The sequence below is a fragment of the Hylobates moloch genome, unplaced genomic scaffold (genome assembly GCF_009828535.3).
Source record: "Hylobates moloch isolate HMO894 unplaced genomic scaffold, HMol_V3 SCAFFOLD_3, whole genome shotgun sequence".
Taxonomy (NCBI): Eukaryota; Metazoa; Chordata; class Mammalia; order Primates; family Hylobatidae; genus Hylobates; species Hylobates moloch.
In genome coordinates this window covers 68,308,812-68,322,117 of record NW_026652278.1, presented here as the reverse complement: position 1 = coordinate 68,322,117, position 13,306 = coordinate 68,308,812, and the positions used below count along the sequence as shown (strand labels likewise).

General features: G+C 48.6%; 3 protein-coding genes across 8 annotated transcripts in view; all 3 read right to left on the bottom strand.

Annotated features, from left to right (window-relative positions):
* Window positions 1-594: 594 nt before the first annotated feature.
* On the bottom strand, window positions 595-2,013 carry CHCHD1 (coiled-coil-helix-coiled-coil-helix domain containing 1). Its single transcript, XM_032140211.2, has 3 exons — window positions 1,759-2,013; window positions 1,520-1,638; window positions 595-894 (listed from the first exon to the last, which is right to left on the bottom strand). The coding sequence occupies exons 1-3, from the start codon at window positions 1,880-1,882 to the stop codon at window positions 781-783; spliced, it is 357 nt and encodes a 118-aa protein (XP_031996102.1). The 5' UTR covers window positions 1,883-2,013; the 3' UTR covers window positions 595-780.
* A 5,481-nt stretch (window positions 2,014-7,494) lies between these two features.
* FUT11 (fucosyltransferase 11) lies at window positions 7,495-11,126 on the bottom strand. Its single transcript, XM_032140194.2, has 3 exons — window positions 10,361-11,126; window positions 9,619-10,244; window positions 7,495-7,923 (listed from the first exon to the last, which is right to left on the bottom strand). The coding sequence occupies exons 1-3, from the start codon at window positions 11,066-11,068 to the stop codon at window positions 7,779-7,781; spliced, it is 1,479 nt and encodes a 492-aa protein (XP_031996085.1). The 5' UTR covers window positions 11,069-11,126; the 3' UTR covers window positions 7,495-7,778.
* Window positions 11,127-11,228: 102 nt separating this feature from the next.
* The window catches only part of SEC24C (SEC24 homolog C, COPII coat complex component), a 28,084-nt gene continuing 26,006 nt past the window's right edge, over window positions 11,229-13,306 (bottom strand). For 5 of the 6 annotated variants that reach the window (XM_032140178.2, XM_032140180.2, XM_032140179.2 and 2 more), the window contains 3 exons: window positions 12,932-13,123; window positions 12,605-12,694; window positions 11,229-12,448 (listed from right to left, as the gene is read on the bottom strand). In XM_032140178.2, coding sequence (XP_031996069.1) covers window positions 12,308-12,448; window positions 12,605-12,694; window positions 12,932-13,123 — 423 coding nt within the window. In that variant the 3' untranslated portion in view covers window positions 11,229-12,307. The remainder of the gene's footprint in view (window positions 12,449-12,604; window positions 12,695-12,931; window positions 13,124-13,306) is intronic. The other variant, XM_032140183.2, reaches the window with a different exon arrangement.

Below are 13,306 nucleotides of genomic sequence, written 5' to 3'. Positions count from 1 at the left end.
CAACACGGTGAAACCCCGTCTCTACTGAAAATAGAAAAATTAGCCCGTCATGATGGTGGGTGCCTGTAATCCCAGCTATTCGGAAAGCTGAGGCAGGAGAATCACTTGAACCTTGGAGGCAAAGGTTGCAGTGAGCTGAGATAGTGCCATTGCACTCCAGCCTGGGCAACAGAGCGAGACTCCGTCTTAAACAAATAAAGCTAAAATGTGAAATTTTAATGACTTTTTTTCCTATTTTTGAACGTGACCAGCTAATTTTAAAACTTTTTTTAACTGCATGGTTCAAATAAAACACATCTGCAGAACCTCTAGGTCACCAGTTTGTTAACTTGATTATTCAGAGAGCACCTTGCAGGGACTACGCACAAAATAGGCAATCACTAAGTATTTACAGACGATGGCAACTTCAACTTCCTTATTGCATCCAAAAGCAAGGGCACTAAATGGTGTAAAAGACTTCAAATGCAGGGAAAGACAAGACAACGGTATTTGTCCTGCTCCTAGGGCAAATCAGGAAGGAAAGAATTTCCAGGGTCTAGGGGAGGAAACGGCTCAAGAATGAAGAGAGTACCTAATTCACAACAAAAGGCCAAGTTCTCTTCAGAGGATTTTATTTCAAGATAAATCATAACTTCTACCCATACTATGATTCCAAAGGGTGAAAAAAGTGTTTTGTCTCTTTTACCCTCCAAAGAGGGCATGGCAATGCCAGTGTCTCTAAAATGCCTCTGCATAGTTGTCAGAAGCTATATTTCAGTCATTGAAAATACTTGTCCATTTTCAGCTGAGGTGAGGTTTGTTAGGAAACCTCTGTAACAACTTATTCAATTTATTTGGAGGTAAACTCCCAGACTCTCCCAGGGTTTCCTGTATTGATCTCATCTTTCGGGCTTCCTGAAAACACAGAACAAATGCAAGAATGACAGCTCTACAGTTTGTCTAGTCCAGACTTTTAAGATCTGACCCAAAAAATCAATCAATCAATGAAGTTTGTCCTGACGTAGGCCCATAGTTCTCACAATGCCCTAAAGCACATGATGTTAACCAGCCTGGAGAGATCTATGTCAGCCTCTTTTCAACAAAAGGGCGTTGGGACCTACAAATGAGACTATGTTCAGAAGCTACTATCTCAGCTAGCAATTAAGCCTAGGCTGGAAACCAAACAATTGTCATTATTTAGTTTTAGTCTTTTTAGTTCTATTTCAGACAATAATGTCTACTTGAGCAGCAATTTACATTTTTCAAAATGGTTTTCCCATTCATTACTTCATCAGACACTCACAACATTCTTTAAGGTGGTATTAGCCTCATTTTACGTACAGTAACTCTAAAGTTCAGAGCAATGAATAAATCCGTCAAGATCACACAGCCTTCAAAACTATAACCTTTCCCACTTTGGCGTGAATAATATACCTCCCAAATGAATGAAAGGGCCTTTCCTAGCAAAAGGCAGGGAGAATCATTACTTCTATCTCCCCCATTCTTTTCCTGAGAAAGAACCCCAGGAGCCATCGGTCACCTGAGCCCTCGCGGCACAATCGAGGAAGCTCTGGATCTCTTTTCTGCACGCATCGTCGCGGAATTCATTCTGCTTCCAGCAAGCCATCATCACCGACATCTCCGTGATGCAAGTCGCCTCTGGAGGGGCAGATCCGGGGGACCTTCAATCACAAGACCCACCTTCCTGCCCTCCTACCCACCCGCCCCTGCTCATGCTCCGGCTTCCGCTCCGGGGCCCTCCTGACTCCGACTGCTCACCGCCCTTCTCCCGGCGCCGCTCCCCGACGCGGTTAGCTAGAATGAGAGGTTTATTGGGCTTCAGCACAGGCTTCCGCGGGTTCCCAAACCGTGCCAGGCGACCCCGCAGGCTGGGTGTCGCCATCGCGCACCAAGCTCCCGGCAGGCTTTGCGGTTCTGTGCGTGACCTCGCGTGACCCCTACGGGCTGGACGAATCGGCGCTGAGCTCGGGGAAGGTTCGTTGGCTTGCTGGCAGCCACCTCTTTCTTTTACTTGGCCGGGGCTGCGGCGACGCTGGGTTCGAACAGCGGCGGGTTCGTACGTGTCAGCAGATTAGGAGGAGACTCTGGATTCGTACGCTGACTGAGGCTTCTCGTTGATGGGCTCCGGGCCCCGAAGTCTGGGGGCAGTACGAGGCCGGGGACATGCAGGAAAGGGCCCTGGTAAGTGGACACTGTTCTGGTGGTAGCCGGCTTGGTCTAGGGGCGATTGGCATAGGGCGAGGTGGGGGTGGGGGTGGGGGTGGGGGTCGGGGGGCGAATCAAAATTTGAGACTTTAAGACGTTGGGTTGGGAAAGATTCGTATTTTACTTTAATAAACCTGCAAGAACTGTCGTTTTTCACTACCTATAGGACCACTACAAAGCCGCAAAAAAAAATTAAGACTTGTTTCATTTTATAACAACAACTGCTACTACTGCTACTAGTTAGATACCGTTTGCTCGTTTATAACAATCTCAGTTGGTAGGATGAAGCTTAAACACTTGGCATTCATCGTCGTTTTTAGTCCTCTCGCCAGTCTTATAGACTTGGACCTTCAGTTGTGATGCCTAATCGGAATTTTTTTTGAGACAGGGTCTCTCTTGGTTAGAGTGGAGTGCAAGTGGCACGTTCATAGCTCACTGCAGCTTCAAACTCCTGAACTCAAACGATCCTCCCGCCTCTGCCTCCCGAGTAGCTGAGAACGCAGGTGCAAGACACCACGCCCAGCTAATTATTTTTTGCAGAGACGGGGTTTTGTCATGTTGCCCGGGCTGGTCTCGAACTCCTGGGCTCAAGCGATCTTCCTGCTTCACTCTCCCAAAGTGCTTTACATGACTGAGCCTCCGCGCCCAGCCAGACTTGTTTCTCAAGTCACTTCTGGCTATTTACAAAACTCATTCCAAAGATGTGCAGCGTATTCTCAAAGCATTTCCAAATAAGCTCCAAGAAATGTTTTTGGTAATGGAAGCAGAAACAAGCCTGTAGCTCATGACTACTTTGGAGGAGGAACATTTATTTGGATTTGTAAATTTAGTGTGTTAAAAAAAATCACGGCCAGGCGCGGTGGCTCACGCTTGTAATCCCAGCACTTTGGGAGGCCGAGGCGGGCGGATCACGAGGTCAGGAGATCGAGACCACGGTGAAACCCCGTCTCTACTAAAAATACAAAAAAAAAAGCCGGGCGTGGTGGCGGGCGCCTGTAGTCCCAGCTACTCGGAGAGGCTGAGGCAGGAGAATGGCGTGAACCCGGGAGGCGGAGCTTGCAGTGAGCAGAGATCGCGCCACTGCACTCCAGCCTGGGGGACAGAGAGACTCCGTCTCAAAAAAAAAAAAAAAAAAAAATCACTTATCACAGATGTTTGGAATCTTCCCACTGATTTCTGCATGGCTGGTTATTTTTCTTCCCTTAAGTCTCAGTTCATGTCACAGAGGGCTTCCCTGACCTCTCACACCCCACCACCATCAACCTGTTTTCTCCATAGCACCTATCACAGTCTGAATTGTCTTATTTATTGTTTATGGCCTTACCTATCCCTAACAGCCATTTAAAAATGTAAGCATGAAAGAAGGAACGTTGTCTATCTTGTTCATTGCTGAATCCCCAGTGCCTAGAATAGTGCCAATAAATACTTGTTAAATGAGCAAATGTTTTATTTATTTTTGGATTTGGGGTCTTGTTCTGTCACCCAGGTTGGAGTGCAGTGGAATGATTAGCTCACTGCAGCCTTGGCCTCACTCCAGTGATCCTCCTGCCTCTGCTGCTGGAGTAGCTGCGACCACAGGCTCACCCACCAAACCCGGCTGGCTAGGTTTTTATTTTTTGTAGAGATGGGGTCTCAGTATGTTGCCCAGGCTACTCTTGAACTCCTGGGCTCACGTGAGCTTCCCTCCTTGGCTTCCCAAAGTGCGGGGATTATAGGCATGAGCCACCACACCCGACCTGAAACTTTTTTACAAATCTCCAACTTTATTACAACCACCCCCCAAAAAATAATGAAGCAGAAGACATTGTTTAACAAGAAGCAGTTTTATTACACAAAACGAAACCTGAGATAATAGAAAATAACACTTGCAGTAATAAAGGAAGCAGCCTTGCACTCCACCTCCACACTCCAGAGTATAATTAAAAGACTCCTATCAGACATTTCTATCACCAATAACGCCAACCTACAGTGAGTGAGCCTGCTGCTGTATACAGAGCAGGCTGGGCCCCAAATCAGAAAATTCATATTGCTTGCTTTCTCTATAGGGAAAGTGAAGCTTTCAGTATCACGTGGCTATTCCTGGTTCTACTTTCCCTTGTGGAAATGTAACACCTGATTTACACTGCTCTTTTGTGAGTACGTATATGGTGATAGGAATAAAGGAGAAAGTCTGGAAAGCACCAAGCACAAAGCAGGCCTGAGGCTCCAGCAACAGTCATTCAGAAACAACTGCCCACTTTATACGTAAAAGTACCAAAGGAATGCCAATGTGAGCTCATGTCATTAGGAGAGGTAAGGATAATTCTACACCTTGCTTAACCATCACTTAACCTTTTTTATTGCACATAATGAAATTTAAGCCCTAACCTAGGTCTGTACTTGTGTAATATGTATTATGCACTCTAAATTAGCATCTGCATTTAGATAGATTGCAAGCTTAGAAATCAATCCTGCATTTGACCTCTTTTGTCAGTGCCTACTATATCAAATTTTAACAGATTTTTTTTGTTTTTTTGAGATGGAGTTTTGCTCTTGTTGTCCAGGCTGGAGTGCAATGGCGTGATCTCCGTTCACCACCACCTACACCTCCTGGGTTCAAGCGATTCTTCTGCCTCAGCCTCCTGAGTAGCTGGGATTACAGTCATGTGCCACCATGCCCAGCCAATTTTGTATTTTTAGTAGAGATGAGGTTTCTCCATGTTGGTCAGGCTGGTCTCGAACTCCCGACTTCAGGTGATCTGCCCCCGCCTCGTGGCCTCCCAGAGTGCTGGGATTACAGGCGTGAGCCACCTCACCCAGCCCAACAGATTTTTTTTTTTTTTTTAGACAGGGGTCTCACTATGTTGCCCAGTTGGTACTGATAGGCACACTCACAGCGTACTACAGCCTCAAACTCCTGGGCTCAAGCGATCTTCCTGCCTCAGCCTTCTGAGTAGCTGGGACTGCAGACCCATGCCACCACATCTGGCTTAGATATATTTTTGAAGGTTTTTTTTTTTGTTTTTTTTTTAGTTTCTGTTTTTGAGACAGGGTGTCACTCTGTCACCCATGCTGGAGTGCAGTGGCGATCCTCCCACTTCAGCCTCCCAAGTAGCTGGATCTACAGGCACACACACCATGCCCAGCTAATTTTTTCTGTTTTTTGTAGAGGTGGGGTTTTGCCATGTTACCCAAGCTGGTCTTGAATCCCTGGGCTCAAGCAATCCTCCTACCTTGGCCTCCCAAAGTTCTGGGATCACAGGCATGAGCCACTGCACCCAGCCTGAAGGTCTGTCTTCCCTCTTGTTCTTTTCGGCAAAAGGTCAAACAGAGTAAGCAACCTTTCTGTAATTTATGAAGATCATCTTTTATTAAAGGATTAAATGAAAAAAGAACAACTTTGGCAATAAAATTCAGCCTAATTACAGCTTTTCTTGGCTGCATCCTTAGATGTCAGTATATTAAGTGTAGACCCTAGTTGAAGCATCTAACATATATCTATATAGATATGTAGATATAGGTATAGATAATATATTGATAAACTGTGGAACTTCTCTAGTGATAACTCATTAATACATTACAACTAGAGTAGCTCTAAGGTCCAAGGTATTCTTTCCTGTCCCACTGCCCCAGAAAGAGCTAATGGTCTCCCTGCTCATTAGACTGTATGTTCAAACCACAGCAATAGAAGGGTTTGGCTGCATCCCCAAATCTGACTAAGCTTTTTTTGGGGGGGCGGGGATGGAGTTTCGCTCGTCGCCCAGGCTGGAGTGCGATGGCGCAATCTTGGCTCACTGCAATCTCCGCCTCCCAGGTTCAAGCAATTCTCCTGCCTCAGCCTCCCAAGTAGCTGGGATTACAGGTGTGGGCCACCGCGCCCGGCTCTGACTAAGCTTTTATTTAGCCAGCCACTTGTGGCTTAAACCTCCTCATCCCCTTGAGTGGGCTCCATCAAAAAGTAGTCTCAGGCTGGGCACGGTGGCTCACTCCTGTAATCCCAGCACTTTGGGAGGCCGAGGCGGGTGGGTCACTTGAGGTCAGGAGTCTGAGACCAGCCTGGCCAACATGGCAAAACCCTGTTTCTACTAAAACAAATACAAAAAAATTAGCCAGGCGTGGTGGTGTGCGCCTGTAATCCCATCACTCTGGAGGCTGAGGCACGAGGAGAATTGCTTGAACCTGGGAGGCAGAGGCTGCGGTGAGCCAAAATCACCCCACTGCACTCTAGCCTTGGTAATGGAGTGAGACTCTGCCTCAAAAAAAAAAGGTGGGGGCACCTGGGCACGGTGGCTCACGCCTGTAATCCCAGGACTTTGGGAGGCCAAGGCAAGTGAATCACCTGAGCTCAGGAGTTCGAGACCAGACTGGTCAACATGGTGAAACCCCATCTCTACTAAAAATACAAAAATTAGCTAGACGTGGTGACGGGCGCCTGTAATCCCCACTACTCGGGAGGCTGAGGCAGGAGAATCACTTGAACTGGGGAGGCGGAGGTTCTAGTAAGCTGAGATCGCAGCATTGCACTCCAGCCTGGGCAGTAAGAGCGAAACTACATCTCAAAAAAAAAAAAAAAAAAAGTCATAGGGAAGCGTATATACATATAATTTGAAATGGTGTGTCGCTCTGTCACCCAGGCTGGAGTGCAGTGATCATGATCATAGCTCACTGCACCCTTAAATTCCTGGACTCAAGTGATCCTCCTGCCTCAACCTCCCAAGTATCTAGGGCTACAGGTGTGCACCACCATGCCCTGCTAATTCTTTTTTTTTTTTTAGAGATAAGTTCTTGCTAGGATGGTCTCAAACTCCTGGCTTCAAGCAGTCACCCCTCCTCGGCCTCCCAAAATGTTGGGATTACAGGCATAAGCCGCTACGCCTGGCCAGAAAAAGCCAAAAAAAAAATTAGGGCTGGGTGAGGTGGCTGATGCTTGTAAACCCAGCACTCTGGGAGGTCAAGGCGGATGGATTGCTTGATCCAGGAGTTGGAGACCAACCTGGGCAACGTGGCAAAACCTCATCTCTACAAAAAATACAAAAAATAAAAAATAAGTAAAATAGAAGTTTGACATGAAAGCAAAGTATATAGTATAAAAAATCCAACTCCGGAAAACCAGACTACAACTCACCAAATGTTTTGCTTCTCCACCAACATAACAATTTATAAAGCAAGAGATGAGAAAAAGAGATTATTGGGAAACGTACTGAATAATGAGGAGTTTGGGGAATAGAACAAAAGTTGTAAGTCGTAACCTGACCCATCTTACTTCACTGGTAGACAAGTACAGTTGAAAGGATGAAATAAAGAAGTGAGTAATTTAAAAACTCTGTTGGACCAGCACCTTAATCAAACGGATGTTTTAGAGTTCTGTTTCCCACTGAACCAAGAATTGTATGCCTCCATCTCTCCTTGAGAGGCCCTATGTTAGACCTTGGCTACTCATCATTAAGATAAAATCTTAATAGATAAAACTGGAATTCCTTGAATCCATGAAAAGACAGTGTTCATTAAGGGTTTGTGCAGTGGATGCTCCTTATGTCCCATGGTAGAATAAGGTCTCCTTATCTCCGCCAAGTTAAAGGCTCTTGCAAGGGCACTTAGAGATGTTGCCTTTTCATGAAGATTTCATGTAGGTAATCCCAAAATGTCCTCTGCTCTGTTTCATTGTTGTGGATCATGGCAGTGAGAGCTTCCCCCTGGTCCAGACCTTGCCAATAATCTTGCAGCCACATCTCTTTCCAACTGAAATACCAAAATGGGGGTTGGATTATGGAACTGCAGCATAGTTATGAGTCCTGCCTTTTTCTGAGTGGGGCTAAAGAAATCTTAAGCAGATACAGCGGTCTCTAACTTGGACAAGACTGCTGCGAAGGGAAGACAACGTGAAGTAAATCCAATATTAGCCCAAGCGACAGGCAGTAAGCTACAAACACAAAGACATCACAAGCTACAATTCCTGACTTGCCTGCTTCTGGCTCCCAAATGTGGAGGGGGTTCAGAGGCAGGCAAAGCAGAGGGCAGACTGGAAGTGGCAGTCTCCATAAGGAAAGCAAGGGGGCAGGGGTCTTTAGATGATTATCTTTTAAGTTTCACCTTTATGCCAATAATCAAAATGAAGGTGCATCAAAATGAAGTAGTATCCAGTATCTAGAAAAGACATAACCTGAATATTTTCTTAATGTTTCATATTTTTTCATACTTTTCCTCTAGTAAATCATATTATGTTCAGATACAAACAATTTGTAATTAGATACAAATTACTTGGTGAAGGATTCCAACCATCCGGACAAAACTGCCAGCAGCATCTATTAATAAATGGCCTTCTGCTGCCATCCACTAGTCCAAGTCGGTTTCTATAGGCCATTCTAGCAGCTTTACTTCAGCTTAATAATCTTATCACCTCTCCCCCAACGGGTGTGGCTTGCTACAAGTGGTTTCAACATTTTCCCACCCCACACCTCATGCTGGCCTTGTTTACCAATACCACCACCTTTTGCCACCTACTACACTAGCCTATTCGCTTCCCTTCTGATGCACATTGTGCATATTGTGTGTGTGTGTGTGTGTGTGTGTGTGTGTGAGAGAGACAGGGTCTTACTCCAACCCAGGCTGGAATGCAGTGGCACGATCCTAGCTCACTACAGCATTGAACTCCTAGGTTCAAGCAATCCACCCGCCACAGCCTCCCAAGTAGCCAGGACTACAGGCATGTGCCACTACCCCAGGTTTTTAGTTTTTAAATTGTACAGAGAGGGTCTTATATCGTCCAGGCTGGTCTGGAACCCCTGGCCTCAAGTGTTCCTCCCACCTTGACCTCCCAGAGTGCTGGGATTACAGGTGTGAGCCACCGTGCCCGGCCATGCCTAGTTTTTCTAGTTACACAGGCAGTGTGTCCCCACATGCACCAACTACATGGGGCTCATCCTTAGCACAGCCGCTTTAAAAAAAATTATGGCTGGTTAACAGGTGTAAGCCCTGACTATTGCAGAAAAGCCTCCCTCAAAATGCTCTTCTCTACTGCCCACCCCCATTTCCACTCTATAAAAGGTGCTCAAATAGCTGAGTTGATTTTTAGTGCAGTGCAAACTCCTGAGCCTGGTATTAATGATATTTATAGCCTTGTCCCTATTTATTTGCCCCATTTTCTCTCTCCCCTGTCTGCACAGGCCCTGTGCTCTGGTTCAATCTTTTTGAACCACTACTGGAAACACTGTTCACATAAGCTGATTTTTATGTTGCCTGGAATTATATTTTACATCTATTCAGCTTTTTCAGCTTGTCTTATCCCCCCAACTAGACTGTTGACACCTTAAAGACAGAGTGAGCCCATGTGATAATTTCCTCCTGCACCTGCTCAGCACCTAGTGCTACTTAATTGCCCACAGTAAGCAAGTAAGTAAATGATTTGATGGCTGCAGGGGACCCCAGCATTCTTACCTGTCATTCTCAGGAATCTCTTCCACATTGCCAAAGCCAGGTGTGGGCACTGGGCAGTCCATGTGTGAGGGCTGGGCAATGTGGGGCTCAAGGACGGGGCTGTCCCCGGGAGAGGCCGCGTGGGCTTTCTCGGCATCCAGCCGAGCCAGTTCGTAGTCACAGACGAAACACTCGAAGCCGTTGAGGTAGTTAGGCAGCAAAGGATCATTCACTCCCCACTCCCGATGCTTCAGACTATCCAGAAGGAATTGGTTGGTGATGCCCCCAGGTTGCTTGTATGCCAGGTATTTCATATACTCCTCATCATTCTTGTCCAGAAAGTCAATAAATTCTGCCAGCTTCTGAGGAGACTCAAAATCATCAATCAGGATGACGGAGTGATTGTTCGGCATCCAGTCCCTCACAGAGGGAGAGCCACGGTACACGGGCACAGCGCCCAGGTGCATGGGACGCCACAGTTTTTCTGTCATGTAGTCGTTACAGATGGCATTTTCCAGGGCCAAGTGGAACTTATAGCGGGACAAGAAAGCCAAGAGCTCTGGATCCTCGGTGGTGGCCGTGGCTGTGTCCTGTAGCCGCGCGGTGGGCAGCTCCCGATTCTGCAGGCATTTCCCGTAGGAGTCTACCTAGACCGGGTAGAGTAAGGCTGTCATGAGGGTGCGGCCCTGGAGGCCTGGACACCTGGAGTCCTGGCCTCAGCCCGCCCTCTCCTTTCCCTCCCCTCCGGCCCGCCCTCACTCACCGGGATGTGGCGCATGAGCTCGCGCACGTAGCGGTCCCGGTCCGCGGGCACGTCGCAGTGTGACTGCAAATAGAGCAGCGGCGCGTAGCCGCGGCGGCGCCACTCCGCGCGTTCCCGAAGCGGAGGCACCGGGCGGCGCAGATAGGCAGTCCCGGGCAGCCACTGCAGCGACAGCGGGTAATCCGAGTGGCGACTGAAGGTGGAGGTAAGATTGAAGAGGCGGATGCCCGGGCCGTGGCTCAGCAAGAAGTTGTTGAGTGGCGACTCCTCGTGGAGGAGCGCCCAGCTCTGGTGCGCCAGGCGCGGCAGCGGCGCGTCCGACGCGCGGAAGTCGGTGCCGTAGAAGAGCAGCGCGCGCGTTCGCGAGTCCCTCAGCGCTCGACGGTTCCGGGACGCCACGCACGCGCCGCGCGCACACTCAATGCGCTCCGAGTCTCCCGGGAAGTGGGGGAATAGCCCTGGGCTCCACCACAACAGTACCGGCAAGTCCCCCGCCTCCTCCCTCCCTGGCCGCGGCGTCCCGCAGCTGCGCGTCACCCCCACTGCGCCCAGCGCCGAGGGCGGCCGGAAAACCGCGCCATCCCACGGTTCCGCCCACTCCGCCTCCCCGCCGGCCTCCTTCTCCGCCACGGACCCATAGCCGCTGGCTGCACAGACACTAAGCACCCCCAGAAAGGCCAGCACTGCCCCAGTGGGGCCGACCGCCATGTCCACTCCGGCAGCCGGCGCGCCCTCGGCCAGCACGGACCCCGCCCAGCGGATAGTCGTGACGGGACGAGGCACTACGCCACGGGGGCACGCGGCGCATGCGCAGCTCCGCTCAGCCGACGGCCAGGACTAAAAGCAAAGTGAGCTTTCGGGAGTAAAGTTGAGGCTAATGGTTATATCTTAATTTATTTTATTTCTTTACAAATTAAAGATGCATTGAAAAATAAACCAATGAAGAGAAATGAGAGGTCCAGAGCAGGGGCATCCCAGGCGGGGAGCAGGCAAGCCTGGCCACCATCAAGCCTAGCCCTTGTCCTGCCCCCAAGCCAGTTGGGGTTGGAAGATAACTGTCAGCCACTCAGTCAATACCAAAGCCCAAGCGGTGTCCCGGCAGGAGAGAACGGCGCTCCAGCTGACTCTGCCTCTCTCCCCAACAACCCCGGGCCTGGAGAAGCAGTGTTTCTCGTGGGAGCTCAGAGTGGGATGTGAACTGGCTCTGTGAGGTATTGCAAGTTGATGACCAGGCTCCCTAGGCTCCCTACAGAACCATCCAATGTTGGGGCCTCTCCAGCTGGAAAGGAGGCTAGTACCTCTCCCAGATCTTAATATATTTTGCAACTCAGTTCCCAGGTCATCTCTGACAGTGTGCCTCTCTATCCACGGAGTGATCATCAATCATTGCAGGAGACAGCGAGAGAGCAGTGAAAGCTGAGAAACTTGACTGCTAACCTCCAGGCCCAAGAAGGACTGACCACTTTTCTCTCCACCACCTATGGGCTATACCCCAGCTCTTGTGCACCTGTATGTTTTATCCCTAATATAGGAAGTTGTGGATGACACTGAGCCCCCTGTAGTAACCTTAGGATCCCCACTCTTTCCTGCCTGCCCCTCTCCTCTTGGGAGACTGGTCCAAAGAGATACATAATATTGCCAGGGTCTGGGTGCCTCCAAACCCCCAATACCGAATCATATACAGTGAACTGAGAAACTACATTCATTATGACAAGATTAGCAGGAAAAAGAGGGTAGAGTGAGGGAACAGGGGCACCTTCCATCAGCAGGACATGACAGAGTGGCAGGATACTTGAGCCCAGAAAGAAGGTGTCTCCTTCTATCTCCCCCTCCCCCCAAAGAGACTGAGGTCAGCTTACATAAGATATGGTACTGTCCCAATTTCTCTGACATCCTGGGGTGCTTTCTGGAAGCTGGCCTGGGCCTTATGCCATTTACCCACTTGCTTTAGCTCAGTAGCTGCCGAATCTCCTTGTGCATATGACAGAGAAAGTCCACATAAGATGCTCCCCCACTCAGACTCTTGTCTTCCACCAGGAAGTGCTTGAACAGCATCTCCAGCTTGTCCTCCTGTTTTACCACGGTAAGCTATGGCCAGAATTCAGGGTTCATAAGGCAAGGCCAAAGGAAATTAAACATGCCCAGAAATCTCATTAGGTAGTCACTTACTCATTCCCCACCCAACCCCCACTTCTAGGTGAGGACTTGACAAGGTAAGAAATCCAGGGTTCAGATCAGTGTTACCTTCATGTACCGGGATCTCTGTGCCCGTAAGCTATCAATGAGGCCTCGAACCTTCTTGGACAGTGGATTATCCAGAACTGGCAGAACACTCTAGAACACAAAATTCATTTATCCTTATGGTAAGGCACTCTGAGTTCAGTCAAGGTGGGGCAGCATACATCAATGCATCATCTGAAACAAGGAAGCCTGGGAAGAATGACAGCAACTGCCCTTGTCCCCAAGTGTTCCCTGATACTTGAGGGGACTAGCACACTAACTTTATTGGCTCCCAATTGTTTCACAAAGTATACTTCCACACTCATATTCTCCTTGACTCCCTGCCCTCACCAAGCCACTGGTGATCTGACTGAAGGAGGAGACACTGAAAAGGCTCTGGACAACACCCTGTTGGACGCTTGCTCCCACCCAGAGGAAGAGGTTGAGCCCATTCTCCAGTAAATATATATCCCCATTGCTCAGACGCTCTTCAGAGGCTCGAACTGCTGGTGGTTCGGTGGTACTCTCAATGGGAGACTTTGTCTAGACAAAAGGAAGGGAGCAAAAGGTTACCAAGGACCATAAGACAAGTCTGCGCTCCCCGCCCCCACCACCACACACAAAATTCTGAAAGCTAAGTCCTCAGACACCATCCCTTCTGAGGTCTCAGTAACTCTCTCTGTGAAAATTACATCAGCTAAAATACATAAAAACAAATTCCACTAG